Consider the following 23308-nt stretch of genomic DNA (forward strand, 5'->3'; position numbering starts at 1 on the left):
CAAATCAGCAGTGCAATTTTTAGGGATTTTGAACTTAGTGTCAGGGTTTGAGAGCAATAAGAGTTGCCTTAACAATCCAGAAGAAAGCTGTACTAAGGCTGGTTTGGAGTGTCTATAGATTCATAAAATTTTTATTTTTCCTACTTTTTTAGAAATATTATGAAAACAGTTTAAGACAGTGATAGCTTATACTTCTATCTTGTCCTAACATGCCCAAAGCCTTATCTAGCATTCTTTGCATATCCAGCACTGATGGGAAAATAGGTTAGACTTCAGCTATATAACTATGAAAAAAAATCTCAAATACCCCAAACACCTCTATTTCAAGAAAATATAATTTGCTGTCTTGTGCAAATTGACTAAGATTTTGGTATCCACTTGAGAGAGCTTCTGCTCACAAAATATGCTTTTTTCTCAATAAATAAAAGAGATGACTTCAAAAGCCATAAAACATTTAAACATTCACATCATCTCATCCCTAATTCTTATTGCAGACACTCCTCCTATTGCATAACATATGTGTTGGAGAGGTTTGCAAAAGTTTATGCAAACTGTATGCAATATTTTAAAGATTAAGCACTAAAATACAGAGGAAGAGGTCAAGAAAACAGACAAGGTATGATATTAAACAGCAAAATAAGAACACTCTACATAACTTTTTAGAGTTTATGAGGAGTGAATAGTGTAACATCTATTCAAAGCATGACTTTCAGTAATATAATTAAAAATGTGTGACAGTCTACAAACAGAGCTATAATCCACCTTGACAGAAGTTAATGCATCAAGCAAATCCTGACCTGGGAGTCCTGCCACTTTCTTAATTGGAACAGTAACTGGGTTTGCCTGAAAGAGTGAAATGTATTCCTCATCTTAAATTGCACCAATGGATAACGGAAAAATCAGACAGAGTAGAAAGACTGCAGAAACAACTGGAAAATAAATGCAGTTGAAGACAAGTTCCTGTTGAAAAAACTTACTTCATTGAAAGGAATCAGATCATGCAAGGAAAGTTGTTTATGAGGCCACATAAGAAGGGCTGTAAAGCTCTTATTTTAAAAATATGTCAGTATTCTGAGCTAGAAAGGCATGACAATAATGCACACCAAGGGAGGAACTGCCTCCCAGTTCTGTGCAGGCTCTAACAGGGAAAACTCAGCTATCTGATGGCTACAGAAGAAACAAGTGCAATAGTCCCAATGAGATAATATCTCTGTACAAGTGCATACTTGCTCAGGATTATATCTATATGGACTCTATTTACATGTTGTGCTGGTTTTGGCAGGAGTAGAGTTGATTTTTGTCACAGTAGCTGGTATGGGGCTACATTTTGGATTTGTGCTGAAAACAGTGCTGATAATACAAGGATATTTTCATTGTTGTTGATCAGTGCTCACACAAAATCAAGGCTTTTTCTGCTCCTCACCCTAACCCACCAGCGAGGAGGCTGGGGGTGCACAAGGAGTTGGGAGGGGACAACAGCTGGGATAGCTGACCCCAGCCGACCCAAAGGATATCCCACAACACATGGTGTCATGCTCAGCATAAAAAGCTGTGGGAAGACGGAGGAATGGGGGTGACATTCGGAGTGATGGTGTTCATCTTCATGAATCACCGTTACCCTGCTTTCTTGGAGACAGCTGAATGACGTGGTGAATGAATTCTTTGCTTTGCTTTTGGGTGCAGTTTTTGCTTTACGTATTAAACTGCCTTAATCTCAACCCACAAGTTTTCTCACTTTTATGCTTTCGATTTTCTCCCCTTGGAGGGGAGTGAGCAAGCACAGGGCCATGCTGCTAGTTAGGATTAAACCATGACACAAGTAAATAAAATGGGCCTGGGCCATCACATTGGCCTTGAGGAAGACTGACAGTACCCAGCTCTTGCTTGGCCCACTGAAATCCTTCATCCCCTCTTCCACTTTCACAAATATGATACCTGCATCAAAACTGTTTTTTGGGAAAGATGCATGGCATGGTTTCAAGAACCTTAGTTCTTGAAACATACCCAGGCACACGCACAGGGAGTGTGCTGGCACTTAACTATGTGGATGGCCACATGCCAGTGAAGAGACTTAGACTCCAGCTCACTTCAGTTTACTGTGGCAGATGCAGCCACAAGCACTGCATAGAACAGTTCACTGAACTGGTACAGCTGAGATTCAGACCAGATGTGTAAAAAAGGGATGACCTAGTCCTACAATAGGAGAGGTTGGATAATTATAGACATGGAGGAAAGGAAGGTTTGATCAAAGAAAAGTGACAGGAAAAACATTTTTTATTACTACTTATCTTTCCCTCTGGTACTGAAACAAACATCCTAGCAATGATGCACAAAATGCATGATGGCACACTGTGCAAGTCTTGCGTTAGTGGATACCTTGCTTGCCCAAGGAATGTAATTGCTCTGTGATTTCTTTGACATGAAGACAGTACAGCACCTCCATATTCAGAAAAAATTGCTTTCATCTCATAATATTTATCTACTTACTTGGATCAAAAGCTTAACATAAATATAGCGTTCCAGGGAAATTATCTTTTTCTTGGTTTGCTTCTGGTCTCTCTATTTATTTAGCAACTACATAATTTGATAAAATAATGGGGAAAATATGAGTTTCAAATTCCAATTTGTCATTTCAAGACAAATATAACACTTAAGTAAGTGGGTGCATCTTGTGTGGTGTGGAAAGTGTTACAAGAATGCAAGTAATTCTCTGCAGGAAGAAAATAAATTTTTGGCTGGATTCAGTGAGAATGTCTTATAAGATGTAGCAGGAAATGAGGTTTTGGATAAAACTCATGAGGGCTTGGGCTACACTTTTGAAGCCTATTCTAATTTTGATTTTTTTGGGCTCATCATGGCTGGGCTTCACGAACGAAGATTTGGGAAAGGCTCTATCCACATTTGTTACAAGCACGCTGGTGGCTAATAAGGCCAACGCGAGATAGACAAGTACGATTGCAAACGGCACAGCAGAAAGACTCCTTAGGTGGTATATTCTGCAAGGCACAATTCTTTCTGTGTTGTCTTTTCTCCTCGAGAGTGATCCTGCGTGTGTTCTCAAAGGCATCAGCAGCGTTATAGATGGTGTGTCTCCAGGTCTCCTGATTGGAGGCCAGAGTAGACCAGTTATGTTGATCAATATGGCCAAGGCTGAGATGTTGCTTCAGGGAGTCCTTGTGTTTTTGGGCTACACCTCAACTTGAATCAAAAAATGATATAAAGGTGATACTAAAAGAAGGCAGAATAAACAATGTTTGCTTTGAATGATTTGCATTTTCCTGTAACTATATATATTCAAACCATCCACAATGGAGATATAAATCATATTTAAAGGTTGAGATCTTCCTGATTATGTTGCAACTCAAAAATTGCCCAGTTAATGACGATGAAAGATATTTCTATGGAATGGTGTATTATTTCAGCATTTGCTCTTGGGGATTACTGCCCAATATTGTCACTAAAGCAAAGCAAAAACCTGAGGGTGGATGAAGTATAAACATTGCTCCATTACAGTAAGAAGTCATAAGTATTGTAGTTTGAGCGCTTACATAAAAATTTGTGAGCTACCATTTCCATAGCAACAGGCAACATAATTTAGCTAAGATAGCTGCTTTCCATTCTAGGCACTTCATTGTCATTGCAATTTACAAAACACAGAAGTACGTCTTCTAAGACCCTAACACAGGAAAGAAGCAAAACACTGGAAATGCTGAGGAAGACACAGCTTTTATTTCAGATGCAGGACAATAAAATGCTTCTTTCTCTTCTCATCTGCATTTCATGGGATTCTCTACCATCCTCAACCCACCATATACTAATTTAGTTCTCCTTATGGTGCAGGAGATCCAGTGAAAGACACCTGAAGCTGGCCTGTCTCTGTGTTAGTCTGATTCTTTCTGGAATGTGCAGAAGTAGCATCTTCACTGGCAGATTCCCTCTTTCTCTCTTTCTTTCCCTCAGTTACCAGAATAAGATTCATTTCAATGCACGGAGTCAGCACAACATATCTGGGGCACCTGTTAAATCTCATATTGAGCCTACACACAGTTACTAATTTACCACACTGCTGACACACTCCCATAGTTGTAATACTTTTGCTTCCCCAATGGTCCTGTGATTTTTTTTTTTTATTAATCTGAATCACTTTAAAGTGCTTTTTAAAAACATCTGGCTCTGTAGTTTTAAATTTAAAAAAAAAGAAGTCTAGGAAAAAATTTTAAAATGGGAACTTACAGAAACACCAGAACTAATATTCTCACTAAAGTTACCTTGAAATTTCACACTTGAGTAGCTGCAGTCTAAATGGAAAGATCAGGGCGAGCACCATCAATTTCTGTCTACTGGAAGTATAGGATTGCAGCCTGCAATCTTTGCCTTGCAAAGAATAATGTCTTATACTATTTTCTCAGTGAGGCTGGAAGAATTCCTTCTGAAGGAGAGATCTGATTGATGTCAGCAAGTGAATCATCCCCCGTCCATGGGAAATAGATGCTTTTGAAAGCGAGCTGTATTGGCCACTGCATTTGATAGACTCTGTAATGAAGTGATGTCTGTCTCTGAAGTTGTCCTGAGCTGAGCCCCTGACAGGAACCCTAAGGCACTCACCTCTTCACAGATTTTCCTAACTATAGAAATATGCAAAAGGCAAAAACATTAAGCTTTTAACTTCATCGCTGAGAATTAATTATGCATGATATTAGGATGCAGATAATTTATCTGACTTCTAGTTTTTTTTCCCATTTTGGCAAGTTGAACAGTAGATCAAAGACAGGAAGTGATACAGGCAGCTGGAAAAGTAGCTGGGAGTACAAACATTTGTCCTGTGGGTACATAAGATGAAAATTTCACTGGAGCAATTCAGGGATCAAGTGTAAGATACAATAAATACCACTTATGAACTCCACCTAAAAAATATATAAAACATAAACATGGCAGCTAGCTTCTTTTTTCCAACTACAATGCAATGCATGCCTTTTTACAGACAAAGATCCTATGGCACAGAAGAATAATCCTCTACTTCTACATCCATCCAAACAAATACACAGAACCTGAATATTATTACATTTAGACAAACCAAGTATGCATGACCTAGTACTGTGATGAAGGCTTAAGTGTTCAGTTGATATGAAAAAAAAAGCATTACACCTACCAGAGTAATTATTACAAGAGTATTTTTATCCTGTAGTTGAACATATGCAATAAATGAGCATTAGGTTAAGCTACTGAAATAGTTCATGAGCCTTTATTATTGTACAGGACAAATTCTGCAAGTCCCTCTTACAGATTTCATCACAGCAATGGTTATTTCTTGACCTGTGATGCAGGTTGAGTGTGCCTGCTGAACTAACAAGAATACTGACTATCCTGTTTCTGAGGAAATTGATTCAGTGCTAAATACCAGGACTATAAAAAGTCATCTCCATACTAACTAGCAGTGGTTAGTCTTGCATTAAAATCAAACACATAACATACACAAGTCACTGATCTTGATAGGTAAGTTTTACACTACCACATCCATAATTTATTGTTACAGGAATCACAATCATACTTAGTCAGAGACAACTATGGAAAACACCAGCTACTATCATCTCTGATCATCATGATCACTTCCTTGGCTGAGATCTGAAGCAGGAAACAGTTCTAGAACTATGTCAAAAATAAAATTTAAATTGTATCGACAAGTTTATTTTGAAATAGTAAAGACTGCTTATGGCATTTTAGCTTTGAGAGTGTCATTTAATATTTTCATAAGAATATGTTTATATAGCAGTATGATTTATTCCTGTTAAAAATCTTGTAACAGCAAAGAAATATTTGACTCGTGGTCTATGCAATACATTAAACCACTGTGCAGAATTTGTTGGCTTATAGAGAATTATCTAAACATCTATTCTCCTTGGGATAGTTTTTGTGATTCACAGCTGAGACTTCTCATTTCAAGAGAAGCAAAAATGTTTCAAAAATATAATTATAAATTTAAAAATATTATGAGGTGATATTGCTTTATCAAATATTATTTTCTCTAAAATTATACTTAAAAAATGAGATCTACAATATAAACTATTATTCTAAAATCTTCCTTGTTGCATACAGCAAATAACTAAAATACATTAAAAAGTGCCGCTTGATCACTTAATTGGCCACTGAGGATCATAATGGTCATGATTCACATTGTGGCCTTTAAAACACACATATATAATAAAATAGAATATATACTATATAAAAATAGAAAAATATTGACTATTATGAACTACTTATTTTGTAAAATATTTTAAGTACAACCTTCAGGTGCTACAAGCCAGCCTAAATATAACTAAGGAGTAACACTGGACAGTACATAATCACAGTAAATAGAAACCTCATCAATGCAGTATTTCATATTTGTCTATTTCAAGTAGCTATTACCTGTAAATTTAAAAGTATTTTTGATATTTAGCTGTCAAAAAGTCTACATTTAATCCATATCATCAAAAAGAGGAAATTAAAGGAGACAGGTTTTAAATGAGGAGTTAAAGTTTGCAAGAAGTCAAGGTTTAACATCAACATGAGGTTGTCCTCTTTTCAATTTAAAATCTAAATTATCCTCCTTACAGATTTGTCTTTGGCTATAATTCCAATTTGATATCTTTCTTCATATGAGTTCTTGTGGTCTACTGCATTTGTTTAAAACATCTGAATATATTTCTTTAAGGAGACTTAACATTTCAGAGTCTTCATTTGACCTGTTTCCCTTAACATTATGAAGTGCTGGGGCTATTTATGATGTTCTGCATCATAATAGGTTCCCAACAATTTCCAGCAGCAGCACAGTCTAAACACAGAGCAAGAATAGTTGAGTGACTGTTTAGAAAAATTGCTGCCTTAATAGAACATTGGGGAACATTTGACAAACCCAATATTACAAATACTGTAGCCCTTGCTGCCCTCAAATAATCACGTTTCAGATATTTTTAAAAAGAAATGTTTAATTAAAGAAGAATCAAGCCATCACTTCATCTATTTGCAAATCAGAGATACATCATGTAGCTCTAAAGTATCTAGTAGAGCCCCAATATTTTTATTTATTTATTTATTTAAATTCCTTTTAATTCTGCTTGGTGGTAATGAATGAGGTATATAATTACCCTACCTCATCCTGTACCCCTAACATGAAGTACTCCAGAGCACTCAAACCCAACAATTAATACATATCAAAAGAATGAATTAAAAGCACAACTAAAAATTAATCATTAACTTGACATTAAACAAGACCAAGAATTGTGCAGAACTCATTGTGATTTTGTATAACTCATGTTATATAAATGACTAGGAAATTATTAGTAGTACCTGCTGTACCTCTGTACCACGAGGTCTTTATATAGTTCTTGTTGAACAACTATAAATCATAGTGAAGAACCGAAGAAATGAGATCAAGTAGTCCTAAAGAGTTAAATAATCTCATATGTCAAAGCATCAGCATTATATGTCTCTGTGAGACTCCTAATTTCAAAGAAGGAGTATATAGCTCATTCACTTCTGAAATTACCTCATTTTCAAGAAAACTTCGTATCCCTTTCATTTTTCCTTTTTCATATAGTTAAGTGGAAAATAAACAAGTGAAATTGAGGGTACAGAAATAAACATTTGAACACATGAATGGTATGAAAATCACACAACTGTCACGTTCCTGCACGATTAGGAATTTTCATCTGTTTTCCCTTCTTTGTAACTCTATGACTGAGTCTGCACTCTGTGGCAGGAACACACCATACTGTGCACACCCCAGCTGAGCTTCCCCAAAACACATGCTGTCTGTATCCCGATACCAGGAAAGGTTTGTTCAGTTATGTGCAATCCTCACTGCTTAATACCCATAAGAGGCAGGCTCCAGAGCAACCCAGATTGGAAACATATGAGCTGTTTTGGACTGGGAGCCTGAAGGAGCTCAGAAATAAAAAAAGAAATAAATTTCAATCAATTTGAAATAATCTTTTCGTATCCCCCAGTGCAAATTCACATAGCAGACTTCACATTGGTATATAATGCTTGGGTTTCTACCTGCAGGATCATCTGGAAAACTGGTATTTTGAACAGCAAGACTATGAACGGTTAAATCCCAATCAAGACTAAAGGCAACAGAAGCATAGGGTACACATAAGCTTTCTCTTCATGGTTTTTACTTGAGACAAAAAAGTCAAAACAAATACAGAACTGTAAGAAACTAACAGAACTAAGAGAGTTAGGAAGTTGGATAAGACCTATACTAGATGAAGTATAATAAATGAAAGACAGCTCATTTTTAGTTTATGATTCTGTCCATTCAATTTTACCTAAGCTCAAAGGGACCTTAGTTGTGAGTGACCTTTACAGTTTTGTTTTGTTTACCAGCTCATCATATTCCACCCCCTTATGGTTTGATGGCTTTCATTTTATGTGTTGTGGGGTTTTTTTTGTATTATTTTTATTTTTATTTTTTGTTTGTCTGTGGTTTTGTTTGGTTTTTGTTTGTTTGTTTGTTTGTTTTAATCAAGTTTGTATTCAGCCTAAGCTGAAAGATCTTGCTCTTTTTGAGCATCAAAAAGAATGTTACTAAAGTTCAGCATAAAGGTTAGGAAAAAACCCACAACATTTTGCCAGACTCAATTCACTGGGCAAGCATTTTCCTAGATAAAATCAAGATGATAGTTAGCCAAAAACATCTGTGAAGTTATATTTTCTCCAAATTTGTTCTTTAAAAATCTGTCAGCTCTAATCAAATACATTGTACATTGATATTCCGTTGTTGATACTCTTGTACTAAATTCCAGTCAGTGTTATTTGTTCTAATCCATCCATTTTTCATTAATATTCTACCAGCCTTACACATGCATTGCACAAAGGCAGAGAAAAAGGATAAGGATAAGACTTTCTGTACTTCTGATTCAATACGACCGTAAGTGCAAATATTATGGCTGAGAAGACACTTGCAGATAAACTTCTGTTTCAATTACAACACCCCAGTACTAGCGTAGTGAATGAAATGTCCATTTAAGTTTTTGACCCAGCAGATCTGTGAAAAAGAAAGTGCCCAGTTCAGTAGGCCATTAACTAACCCATGAAATTATGTTCATTATACAAAGTGTTATTTCTTCTGGAAAATGAGCAGGTCACTAACCTACCACCTTATGGCATACTTATCAGACACACCTAGGAATTAGAATGGATATTTTGTGTTCACATTTGATTAGTGTTTGAGGCCCTCTTTCTAGAGAAACACTTCCCACAGGAATGCACATGCCAAATTCCTACCACAGCTTGAGCTATTATACAAAGACCTGAGAATGCTCATTCCACTTACCTCTATCTTAGGTTTATTGACAGTGCTGAAGACAACAGTCTTTTCCCTAGACTACTAAATGACTTTCAGAAATAAAAAAAAACCCTAACATTTTGAAGTTGAAATCTAGCATTACATTGCCCACAATGAAGAACTGTTTAAATAAATAAACAGCCACAGCTTTGTGCCTGAGGTATTTCATAAAACCTCAAGCCTCTTTAGATGAATTGCAACAAAACAGCATTCATCATTAACAAAATGAAAAACAAAGTCTGTGGATCTTACTAAAGAGTTTGGGTACCTTGTGGTTGTAGTACAGAACAGAGAAAACACTGCACTCTAAAGCAGATCTAAAAGAAAATTCAACATAGAGGCAGAAGGTGCATTTGGATTACCTACTGTAGACTCCTAACTCAGGTGGCACCTAATTAATATGGATGTGATTTAGAACAGGAATTCACAAGTGTGCTTCACAGCCACTGGAAATCAAAGCAGTCAACTGCTGTTAACTACCTCCTCTGTGCTAAAGGTACATTCCTGATCTTCTAAGTGAGTTCATAAAAGATATTAGGTATAGGCCTGTAGTTTGAGGGATGCATTTGAATGGGCTTTGAAGTCTCTATCTTTTTTTAATCCTGCTCCTTAAAAACACATCCTGGCTAATCCTCCTTCTTTTTTGGAATAATGATCACCCAAAACTCAGTGCCCACTCTGGTACGACCAGACTGAAAACAGCTAGATTTCATGTGCTGCTGTAAGAGCATTCCCTTCCACCTCAAACCTCATGTTAGCCACATCAAACTGGGGAAAAAAGCGTTCATTCCTATTCTATGAGTTATATTTTGGGATCACCATTTTGTTTGTTTGACACAGACAAACACTGTAACTTGAACTGGAGCTAAAGGGAGAATGAAAAAGGTGGTGCTATGTACAAATAAGAAAGTACTTTACTTCTATATACAGCATGAAATTCTACATGAATATATTCTCATAGCTTTTGAAAAAAAGGAAGAGTTCCTAGGACAGCTGTTAGAAAACCAGTCTTACAGTGTGAGCCTTAAAGAATAAAACATATCAAATTTACCAGAACAAAAATTGTAAAGGTACCTTGACTACTGTATATAAATTTTTAGTAGTCATAGGCATGATATAAGTGACAGTCTGTGGAAGAGGCCAGGTTTGCAGATCAAGGCAATAAGTCCATCAGGCCGAGTGGCACAGCCAGAATACGGCCACCGGTTTCTGTGCGCAGAGGCCTCTCAACAGGCCATTGCAAAGAGTTTTTCATAGACACTTGTTCAGAAAACAGACGCAAAAGGGAGAATTTTCAGTCTTGCTGACAAAGGCATAGCAAAAGGAAGACTGGCAGCTGAAATTAGACAAATTCAATCTTTCCATAACATTGCAATTTCCTAGCACTAAGGGTAATTAAATATTGGAATGGCTTACCAGGGGAGCTGGTGGACTCGCCATTGCTTGGAGCTTTAGGACGAGATTAGATATCATTGTAAAAGAGATGCTTTAATCCAGCTTCTGGAAGTTCTCAACATGCCCATAACACTTGCAGCTCTGCATTAAGACAATGACTATAATCAAATCTCATACTTTCAGCTGATCAACTGCAAGGGTTATAAAGAATTTCTTTTTCCTTTCACATAAAAACCAGACAGATACTTGGGTGTGGTTTACGTTCTGATCTGTCTCTGTAGTAGCAAAGATTGTCCACATTTACAGAAAACACAGGAGCAGCTGATGCAGTGGCCAGTGGTGATAGGGAAAGTACTTTTTCTTAGCCTGAAATTCACCAAGCAGTCATACCCAAATGGGAGCTCACACGAATTTGAAGTCATCCAGACGGATGCAAACCACCTCTGCCCTGGAACCTGTGTGATTAGGTCAGTGCAGAAACAGGTTTGATTTGTCTGCCCTGCTGAGGGCCTGGCAGTAGCACCCATGCAGCATTTCACTGACGCAGCTACAGAGCACTGGCCAAGGGTCAAATGAAAAACTATTGGATCACCATACCCTTAGAGGTATCATTAATGCATCTTGCTAGATTAGGTCAAAGGCTGTGCTTTTCCCAAGGTGAGATAAATAGAAATCTCAAATGAGTTTGTTTTGTGTTTGCTCAGTGAAACAAATCACCTGTTAACACACTTAGAATCATTTTGACATATCTAATTAAGTAATTGCTATTAAAGATGCATGAGTAACACCTTGATCTTCTCTGTCTCCTGAAAGTTAAGATACTTTAGCGTAACTAGAGTAATCATGTTAGCACACAGGTATCAGGACGAATTTAGTGTTGTGTTTTCCAACTTAAGTAGATACATAAGCATCCCTTTTGGTGTTTAGTTTAGCTACATCTGTAATTATACAATCTGCACTATTTTAGCAGACTACTGTAATGACTTAATTATTAAATGTAAGTGAAGCTGAAGGCAAGAACGAACATTCTGCTGCTTTTACACTTGTGTGAAAAGAGTATGTCTCGACTCTGTCAAATAAAGCATAAAATGAGAAATGGTTGTTCTAGTGATTTCTATGAGCTGCACAGCAGCATGTTCATACTGTGAGACTCCAAATATGAAAGTACACGTTTTCGGGCTTTTATGCTTATTGACTACCTATACAGTTCTCCTACATCCCTTTGACAGTTAGTTAAATTCAAAGATACTTCTGTCTCTGCTAAATAACAGGTCATTGGATGGATTTGTGCACAGTTACACCTGGAATGTAATGCAGGTATGTAATTGACCTGTCCTGCAATTTGGGATATTTTCCGTGCAGAATAAGGATGATTTCTCTTTGCCATAATTCTGAAGCATATATACTCTGTTGTCAGTACTGGTCATTATCATTATGTTAAGATTGTCATATTTCAAAGTAAGATGGGACACACCGTGACAGCACCATCTAGTAACACAAAATATTCATGCAAAACAAAAAGCAGACTCAACCTTTAAAAACGAGAGGGAAAAAAAAAAAAAGATGTACTGATACTGTTTGTCTCAATGTCTATTTTGGTGACACATGCATATATTTGACATCAGTCATAAAGGTCATATTTACAAGATGGTCCTATTAAGTATGGGTAGCCTTACTCAAACCAAACCAAAATACTCAGAATAAGGGTCTCCTCATCTGCAATGAAAATGGCAAAATCTGCATTTACAGTCTTCTGACTTCTCAAACAGACATCACTTGGTGTGCTGCTGTATCTGAGTGCAAATAACTCTGACAGACTCTGTACCCAGATCTGCTCCACACTGCACACAAATTTCATTATAATGAACTTCTAACCTTTTATTATCATTTGTTCTATTGTAATTCTTACAGCATACCTAGTGCCTACAGTAAAAGAATGCTTGGAAAACCTTGAATAAATCTACTGTCCCCTAATTTTTAAAGAATACTCTTTAAACAAAAACTGAAGGAGGAATATTATATTATGCAATAGACACATTAGAAGCCAATGACATAATAAATAGTAATATTGTTCTAATGATAAATATCATCACAAATTTGGACTAAATCTCTTTGGGATACAAAAATTATGCCTTAATTTTCACAACCTGTTCAACTGAAGGATTATTGAAGAAACTTTTGAGTATAGAAAGATATTTGCAGCAGAGAATTACCTTACTTCACAGTGCTCATTTATATTCCTTCTGTGCCAAAATCTCTACCCAAGTAACACAGAAGTCCACATGATCACTTAGTATCAAATTCTCTGCTCTTATATTTCTGCTAAAAAATTCCCAACTCAAAATGTTTGAATTGTAAAGTAATTATAGTTGTAAAATTCTAAAATTTTTATTTGACTGGATTGCTTTTAAAATTAAGCATAAAAAAAAGCATTTGTATAGTAGAATCCAGAGAATTAACATAATTATGTTCTCATCTGTTCTAGATTTTCTATTGAAAATTATGTTCTTACTATTAAAAACCTGTTTCCTACGCATTTCTAGTAATAAAACTGGAAACTCACTCTTATATTTATTGAATCTTTGCTTTCCTTAAACACCAACAGGTGGGTTTTTTTCTTCGTTACAGAATCACATGCAAGTTTGAATAACTTAAAATCCTTTCATTACGACTTGTTGGTTTGGAATACTGCTTCTTCTCCCCCTTGATTTGTTTAACATTAAATATACTGTAGTTAACATTTTAAGCAAATTTTCAATTCTATTCTTTAAACTGATGCATGTAATAGCTACTCATTCTTCATTTATCTGAAATCTAAAAAACTTTAATAGTACAATTTTGACATTTAAAAAAAAATGCTGTCAGAAGCACACCAAAATAATTTGTCACACCCCTCCCCCCCCCAAACTCAATAAACTCAGTATAGAACAAACAAATAACATAATCTAATCTAACTGTCCACTTTACCTGGAAATGCATGCCCTGTTAGAGAATCCAAATCTGAAATTAAAACAGTGAAAAGATAGTCTTTAACACTAATTTAATATTAGAAAGCACAAAAAATCAAAAGCCAAGCTGGCATCAAATATCACATTATCACCAACATCAAATTTTAATCATATATATAGAAAAGCAAAAATAAAACACTTAGAATTACATTATGAAGGTTTTCCTCTCCGTAGTCTTGTAAAAATGTAAAATAAGATCTAAAGATGAAAGCTTTGAACACTATGGGAAGCTAAATTATTTTATTGTTTAAGACAGACATATCACAATTAAATAGGAATTTTACAATACCTTTTAAATGAACCTCTGATTAAGAAACTCATATCTTAAGTATAAACATTTGTTCTGCCCTTGTACATAGAAACAATAATTAGAAATGTGCAGAATGCTTTTTAGATTGTACCCTTTTAAAAAGAAGACTTTCTTGATCATAACAAATAACAGACCTAATTTTGCCTGGTTTAGTGTTTACTCTTTCATTTTTCTTTTAAATCTGTATTTTTCATAAAAGGAAGAGAGCTAGAAGTATTCCTGCTGACACCGTAAAGCATAAATGAGGGCTTCACTGGTCAACTCCCATCTTAAGAGAGAGCAGGAAGGTGTATCAGTGATGGAGCATCAGAATGACCCCTCCCCAATGTGCATTGGGACTAGAATGCAGAATTTCATCTTTGAAGTGCTTTGCTTTTTGGAAATTTCATGTTCTTAACAGAGACTAATTTAGCAACTTTGAGGAGTTACACTCAGAGATTCACTTGTAAATATATAGCCAGAAGAGCAGCTGACTCTCATAAAATACAGTCACAATACCAGTTGACATTGCTGTTGCATTACCAAAGTATAAGGCTAATTCTCAGACATATATGGCCAAAACTCCCACCTTCTTAGATAGTGTTCTGTCACACAAGGCAGTGACGTGAGAACATTTGGAAAACAAGCCCTGTTGCTAGAAGCAGTCCACCAGTTCTCAATTAGCTCACCAGATTTGTGTGTGAAATCCTCAGACTGTCCTTCCTCCCATTATCTGACAAGTGGGATGGCAGTAGCTACACTATCTTGGAAATGCACAACTTTGTGGCTGACCAATCTACCCTAACATGTGTGTATACATGAGCTTTCTTGGCATTTTAAGGAATTGAATGTATTTATGAGCAGCACCTGGAAAAAAACTTTTAGTATTGTTTTTAAATTACTTCATCTTCAAAAAAAATTGTTTTCTGACTGCAACAGTCAACAGACGCAAGATTCTAGGTCAATGGTTTAGGTTACAGAAATCCTGAACTTGTAATACGGTAACTGATTCTAAAAAATATTGCGAAAGTATTTACCAATTAACTCCTGGAACTGCAGTAGGAACTGCTCCTACTGAAAGACAGGAGGAAAGTGTGTTTTGCTTTAATAATTTATAACTGTTTAAGTGAGATAAATTTCCCGAGGACTGAGAACATGCTTAGTTTTGCAAGTGAACACAGGAAAAAAACAACCTAAAATGTGATAAATGCACTAGAGAGAATTGCTTTCTGAAATCTAACTTGCTGAACACAATGTATTACCTAACAATTCCAGTATGTGGGGTCTCAAGGTTTAGCTACCAAACTTCATCATAATCTACAGTAGAAATTAGAAACAACCTGAGCATTTTTCCTTCCAGAGCATGAGAGGCAGAAGAATGTTGTCGCCCCCTAGAAGCCCGTAAAAAGCACACCAAAAACAGATTATGAATAAATGGAGTATCTAGCTAGGCAGTGACTGCTCCCTGAAAGCAGAGAGACTGGATGCAACCACCATGCAAATCGGAATCAACACAAGAAAACATCTAATACTTAAATAGCACAAACTGTTGTCACTGTGCACATCCTACCACAGCAGGAAGGTGTTTCAAAACATCGTTCTATGTCATTTTATTAATGAAAGTATCCTGATGCAAAACTCTAAGATACAAGAAAAAGAACAGAAGAGGAAAAAAATTCTCTTCTTCCTATAGCAGTAAAAAAATATCTACTTAGACATTGGGATTAAAAAAAACCAAAACCAACCAGAACAAACTGCACCAGAAAAGTGGGATTTGCATCTGAAAAATCCATGTACCTATTGTAACTTGCAGCAGAAATTACTATTAAAAATGCTATTCTGAAAGCAATGCAGATAAGTTAATGAAAATTAATTAGGCTCTTGTCCCAGCATAAAACAACACTACATGTAATACTTTGTGTTAAGCTGATGATATAAATTGTGGATGTGTTTATTTTCTTACAAGTCGATGTCCACTAAGTGAAAACAAGGTAGTTTGTCACCCGAGCACGTGTCCTGTGTCAATTGTTAAATAAAATCAGATCTACTTTGCTAGCTGAAACCAGAAGAGTTTATGGTATATTGAACCCACAAATCATGATCCACATGCCCCAATTCCATCATTACACTTCACAAATTGTGCTATGACCTGACACTGCATAGGCAGGCAATGTAAAGTTTCCCATATAAAGATAAAGTGTGCAACATTTTGCTGATAGACTTCAATACATGCAATTACTTCAGTTATAATGGAATGAAACCTTTGCTGTGACTGAAACAACTCTAGTATTCAGTCTCTGCCATAAGATTTCTTCTACTCTCCTATGGACTCCAAAGGCAGTAGAAAAATCATCATTTCCTGTTACTGTTAAGAAGATTTCTCAGTTTCTTTGACTGATTTTCAATTAAGTAAGCTTGAAGAGGTGGAATCCAATTTTCCTCCATTCCATTTATTTAGTGGATTGCTCTGATTTGTTACTATTAATTTTTGTTTTCACACATATGACTTTCTAAGCAAAGAGCAGGAATCTGAAATTAAAATGGAGTACCTAAAAGTGACACACATTTTCATCCCCTTGTTAGGGCAACATAGTTAGCGTGTCTACAGAAGCAGTTAGCAATGAATTATATTCATGCAATCCAGACTTGATTCATACTATAAGTCATTGATTTTAAGTAATAAAACCAGTGATTTGATGATAAAACTGACTTCAAGATGTAATGCATAGAAAGATTTTTCAAAAAAGGGAAAGAGTATGTACTTCTCAGTAGGCAGTATCTTTCTTTGGTATGCCATAGTCATTTCATTAGCTCAATGCAAAACAGACATTGGAGATGGTACAAGATTTTTATGCCACTAAGCTAAGTATATTTTCCTAGAGTTGATTAGCAAAGATGTTGTCCTGTCTATATCTTGCCTCCAGGGCCCTGTTCCTTCTATTTCAAAAACAGTGTTCACTGCACAATTCGGTGCTCAACCTTTGACTTCCACTCTCATGGTATTCCTCGTGCTGTGCTTACAGTAAAATAGCTGTATAGCTGCCACTGATACGCATTCACAGAATACCAATGCTATATGAACAGAAGGAATGATTTTTACAGTGCATAAGAAAACATATCTAAGGTGCAGAGCACATTTAAGTCATTTAACATTAAAGGCTCTCCACGGCATTGGCAGCAAAATGATGAAATACCAAATCACCTCTTGAAGGTGGTACCTGCTTAGAAAGGTTAGGAGAAGCTAAATGAGTGCTCTTTCGAAAATACAAGATTTTGCCCTGCTTCTAAGTGTTTTAATAGATATTGACGGCAGGAAATGAGTGTCTCTGCTTGGTAAACTTTCACAGTTAGACTCAATGTTATTTAACTATAAGCCCATAAATGAGCAGCACAACTGAGGAGCCATTGTGGACGTGCACAACATCTGGACCATGAATTCTACAAAGCTGAAGTCTTCAAACAAGAGGAGTGGAGTAAAGTCCCACTGCTCATAATATTTCAGTATGAAGGGAGAGAAATAAAAAGGCTAGTTGCAAAGAAGAGAGTGAAGAGTAACATACAGCTGCAGTGGCTGAAGAAGAAAGATGACTTGCATTAACCTGAAGTTGCAACAGTAGCTTTGACAATCAGGTCAGTGAAAAGTATTGGCATGCAACTCTTATGATTGGATTTGGTCTGTGAGTTTGGCTGCACCAAGATCTGGAGGTTAATTTGGTACTAACCAAACATACAGCCAGAATTTAAACTAGAAGTAGGTGAGTAATTCTTTGCATTAGCCTCTAGATGGAGAGAATTTCCTTCAGCTTTGGAAATGGTGTGCCTTATTCACTAAAAAGTTGGTTTTCCAGTAGAGGTAACTCTTGTATGGTCCTGTTGCTTCAACTTGGGTCTGCACTATTTGTTGTTATCCGAAATAAAACTGTTTTCAGGCTCTCTCATATTTTCATTGATATATTATGGCATTCATTTGCCACCAATCCTTTAAACAGCACAATTATCATTTTAATGGAAAAGTAAACCCTTTCTTTGAGAATTTCCCCAATGAGAAGCAAAAAAAAAAAAAAAAAAAAGAGTTACCCTAAAGGTTGCAATAAGGAATTCATAATAGTGCAGTCACCATCTTACAAACCCACTGCTCTCTTGTGCTGCTGTTTGGAATTAATTTTTAGTCTTGGAGATAATCAAAGAAAAAAAATCGAGTGGACATTTAGTTATGAAGACTTAACAATACAACACTCCAAAACCTATTTATTGCTCTGATTCAACTTGATACCATCAATTTATGGATAAAAATTTGCATCATATCGAGACAGTAGATCACACTTATGCCACTAACCAGGGGTTCATTTCACCAGCTTTCTTTTCTGTGATATCATTAAGAATTGGATTCAAACTTACTTTTCTTCAGTGGAGGTGTTTTCCTGTGAGCTGTGTGCCTGAGCTTCCATTAGCTCCAATGAAGAAGTAGTAGAAATTGAGTCAATTAATTACATTGAAAAGTAGAAATTAAACTTGGTCAGACGAATAGTTAGAACAGCTCTTTCCACTGACAAGATCTCTAATAACTATAGTGTGAGCTTAGACACCTACATACCTACATAACCTATAATGTAGGTAGTTGGAGCTGAATCTCACCACAAGAATCTTTCAGGAAAATAATGTACTTATATGGATGTGGATCTGAGACAGCCACAAGAATAAAATGGGAATGATTTAGACATGGATTTAGACTATTTTGCAATTGGTAAATTTGATGGCCTCAGATCTCTAAAATGGCTAGCTAAAATAAGTACCAGACACAAATAAACTTAGTCCTGCCAGTCTCTAGTACAAAAACTCACTGATTATTTTTTCTACTCTCTAAAAATCATATGTTAATTATACAGGATGATTGTTGCAGCTTTATATTTTGCTTTCTGATTTATGTTATTTCAGTAAGAACTTGGAGAATGGCTACAAAATTAAATACAAAAGGATCCATCTGAACACCGAGAAACACCTTTTTTTAATTGTGAGAGTGACCGAGCGCTGGCACAGTGCCCAGGGAGACTGGGGAGTTTCCTTCCCCAGAGGTAAATAAAAGCCATCTGGATGTAGTCTTGGAACACCCTGCTGTGGGTGGCCCCGCTTGAGCAAGGGCCTTGGACCAGATGACCTCCAGGGGTCCCTTTCAATCTCAACCTTTCAATGCTGTGATTCTGTGAGATAGTACCAATTGTTGAAAGAACCTGAGGGCCACGTACAGCTTCAGTGTTGACAGAGCAGGAGAAAGAAATGCATTTTTCCTGATGAGAGGGATGAATTGTGGAAGATAGATCACAAAAAGTACTGAGTAGGGGAGCTTTAATAATAGGGAAGCTTTCATTAATAGAACCCATCTGTTATTATTAATAACTGCTAACCATTCACACTGCCCATTCAAGTCTTTGTTCACACACTCTTGCACTTGCACACTCCTGGTTACTGACCACTGCACAACCAGGAGGCCAACACCAGCTGTCTGCACAGAGGCCGTGGGGCCATAACAGCACACAGGGGCTCTTAGGTGGAGATCCAGGAAGTCCTTCAAAGGGTCCTTCACTTAACCACTTATATATACAATCCTGCAACCTGACCACATGTGGCAGTAGCACCCTCTGGTTGTTGCTGCTAGTCCTGGCAGGTGGTCAGGTTTGGCCAGCTTTTGGTACCCCAAGTTTCTTAGTTCTTGCAAAGACTGCCAGATTTTCAATCTCAAGGAGCTTATCAGTGCCTGGGAGACTGCTGCATGCTGTTCTCTGTAGCCTACTGTATCCTCATAACTTTTTCCACCCACACACCTAGATACCCACAGAAATCACTCACACAAGATCACAAGGCACTTTTATGCAATGCAACCTTGGAGAATGCTACAAAATTAAATACAAAAGGATCCATCCGAACAGCAGGAAACACCTTTTTTCAATTGTGAGAGTGACTGAGCACTGGCACAGTGCCCAGGGAGATCACACCTGCTATGTGATATGCTTTAGCAAAAGAAGCTGGGGGAGACCTAAAATCCTGCTATCCAGATGCAAATTTATCCTTACATAGAAGTTGTGAATTATTGTGAACAACTACAAGGACTGGTAATACTACCAAACACACATTACTAAAGATGCTATTCAAAATAACACAATAAGGGAAGAAAATAAGCTTCCAGCTTTACTTAAGTGTCCTATTAAAACAAAAAGTTCTCTTCCCATACAGTTAACTCTTTGGCATCCCCTTTCCTTGGATAGGAAATATTAATTAAATGTGTTGTCCTTAGTTTCCTTAGAATAATTCAACAGAATCGCAGAATGGATAAGATGGAAAGGGACCACTGGAGGTCATTTAGTCCAACCCCCCTGCCCAAGCAGGGTCATCCTAGAGCAGGTTACTCAGGACTGCATTCAGATGTCTTTTGAATATCTCCAGAGAAGGAGACTCCACAACCTTTCCGGACAATCTGTTCCAGTGCGTGGTCATCCACAGAGTAAACAAATTCTTCCTCTCTTTCACATAAAACTTCCTGTATTCCACTTTCTGCCTGTTGCCTCTCATCTTAATTAGCCTGGCTCCATTCTCTCAACACCCTCTCTGCAGACATTTAAATACTTTGATAAGGTCCCCTCTCAGTCATCTCTTCTCCAGGCTAACACATGCCCAGCTCCCTCAGCCTTTCCTCGTACAAGAGACGCTCCAGTCCTTTAGTCATCTTTGTAGCCCTTTGCTGGACTCACTCCAGGAGCCAAATGTCTTTCTTGTACTGAGGAGCAAGAAATTAAATTTCTGTGTTCCTAAAGCTGTATTTCATAGGGCTTCTGAGTTAAAATGTCATCACCATCTATAGAGAACAAAAGTTCATGTTACCTATATATACATAGTTTAAATTACATAAAAAATATTTGAGATATTGAACAGAGATGATTAAAAACATAACCTATAGGTGTAATTTGACTTGGCTGAGATCTTCTAGTAGGGTCATAGTGGGTAACATTTCAGAGAAGAAAAAAATGGGATCTACTGGCCCTGGGCAGCTAAACTGGACCATGGTCTGCTTCTCTTCCTCCACAACATATGTTGTTCTCATTTCTTTTCTCTGTCTCACTTTAAAAAACTAAGCCAAAACAACCATCAATGAAAAATAGAAACTCCAAAAGTGGTTTCCTTCAATTTTGAAAGCCATCATTAATCCATTTTCTTCTGCTGCTGATCTCAAGCAATCTGCCTGCTTCATGCTTCCTAGTATAATCATGGCCTCAGGACTGGTTTATCCAAACTCAATGCAGAGGTTTTAAATAGCATCTTAAAATATATTGTAGAACCTACAGCTGCATACAGCCATCTCAAGATCAGAACATTAATGCTTTCCAAAGCAGCTCTCATCAGGAAACTTAAAAGTACGTTATGGATGAAAACCCAGTCCCAGTTTCCTGCAGTGATAGCTGCTGCACTAACAGCAGTGGCAGCAGCACCCACTCTACTTGAATGCAGAGACTTTATTTAGGCAGCATTCACTAGCACTTTGATAGCAGTGATGGAGGACATCTATCATCTATCATCAGAGGTAGGTGCACTAGGTGTAATTTGGAACCCCGTGCAGTTCATCACAGCTTTACTGCCTCATATTGAGACAGGATTTCCCAGAGGACTAACACAGGCGTGCTGTCCTCACCACATGTAATAATCCAAACACTTTCAGGAAGGCACATTGTATCTATAGGCACACTGTAACTGTGAGTGCGACAGCTCACAATTGTGTACATATGTGTATTTATTTAAAACAAGCACACAAATGAAAAAGTTTCTCCGAAAGATCAGTACAAACATTACTCATACTTTCCCCAGTGACTTCCACTTGGGTAACTGGCTTAGCCATGAAAGAGGTGAAAGAATCTCTTTTACCTAATGTACTTTAGTGTCTTAGCATGTCCACAAACATTTTTAAGCTCAGAAGTACTTTTAAAATGATGTATGGATGATCATCGAGCAACCACCACCTTAAAAACATAAAATCATTTAGGTTGGAAAAGACCCTAAATATCATCGAGTTCAACCATTAACTCATCACTGCCAAGTCACTAAACCATGTCCCTAAGTGCCACAACTCCAGACCCTTCACCAGTTTCACTGCCCTGCTCTGGACACACTCCAGCACCTCAATGGCTTTCTTGTAATGAGGGACCCAAAACTGGACACAGGATTCCAGTGCGGTCCCGCCAGGTATTGAATACAGTGGGGAGATCACTGCCTTGGTTCTGCTGGTCAGACTATTTCTGATACAAGCTAGGATGACATTGGCTTTCTTGGCCACCTGGACACACTGCTGGCTCATATTCAGCTGCTGTCAACCAGCACTCTCAGGTCCTTTCTGCTGGGCAGCTTTCCAGCCACTCTGCCCCAAACATGTAGCGCTGCCTGGGGTTGTTGTGACCAAAGGACAGGCCCTGGCACTTGGCCTTGTAGAACCTCTCACACTTGGCCTCAGCCCACAGAATTGAGGATGTCTAAGTTGTGTAGCGTATCACCAACCATTTCCCCTCAAATTATGGGGGCTTCATTCCACCCCCCAACCCTGTCTTCCAGCTCAGGAGGCTGGTACCCAGAGAACAACTGGTCATACTCTTAGACACTGAGGCAAAGAAGGTATTAAGTACCTCAGCCTTTTCTTCATCCTTTTTCACTGTTTTTCCCTGCATCTCATAAAGAGTGGAGATTCTCCTTTGCCTCCTTTCTGTTGCTGATGTATTTCTAGAAACATTTTTATTTTCTCTTACGGTAGCAGCCAGATTAAGTTCTAGTTGGGCTTTGGTCCTTCTACTTTTCTCCCTTCTTAACCTCATGCATGACATCCTTATAGTCCTCCTGAGTTGCTTGCCTCTTCTCCCTAAAATCATAAAATTTCCATTTTTTTTCTGAGTTCCAGGAAAAGTTCTCTGTTCAGCCAGGTCAGTCTTCTTCCCCACCAGCTCATCTTACAACACATCTGGATGGCCAGACATGTTCAGCTTTCTAGCTCATTTTTCCAAAGGATGCTTGTAAATTTATTTCAGCCTCGGCAGACCTAAAGCCTGCCTATATCCAGGATCTTGGAGCTGTGGTTAGTAGAGCAGTGTACTTGAACTAATAACCTAAAGCCCTAACTTTGAGCCAGAGCTGATTGCTGTCCTCAAAAGACAAGTATAATTCTTTCCCATTTGTCTGAGAAAGACCATAGAGAAAGAACAGAGTTTCCAAGTTAAGGAGGTGGCTAACACAGACAGCCATGGGCTGTTTATTCAACCT

The 23308-nt window shown here is 37.4% G+C and overlaps 1 protein-coding gene across 11 annotated transcripts in view; it reads right to left on the reverse strand.

The window, feature by feature from the left end:
* DLGAP2 (DLG associated protein 2) overlaps window positions 1-23308 on the reverse strand; it is a 449538-nt gene that overhangs the window by 138872 nt on the left and 287358 nt on the right. For 4 of the 11 annotated variants that reach the window (XM_027744792.2, XM_039385548.1, XM_039385552.1 and 1 more), the window contains exon 4: window positions 13691-13723. The exons of 5 other annotated variants lie outside the window; for them this stretch is intronic. In XM_027744792.2, coding sequence (XP_027600593.1) covers window positions 13691-13723 — 33 coding nt within the window. Of the gene's footprint in view, window positions 1-10744; window positions 10865-13690; window positions 13724-23308 lie in introns of all 11 variants that reach the window. 2 more of the 11 variants (XM_039385555.1, XM_027744800.2) reach the window with 1 other exon arrangement.

Source organism: Pipra filicauda, unplaced genomic scaffold (genome assembly GCF_003945595.2).
Source record: "Pipra filicauda isolate LSUMZ 115617 unplaced genomic scaffold, ASM394559v2 scaffold41_size5083284_pilon, whole genome shotgun sequence".
NCBI classification, from domain to species: domain Eukaryota; kingdom Metazoa; phylum Chordata; class Aves; order Passeriformes; family Pipridae; genus Pipra; species Pipra filicauda.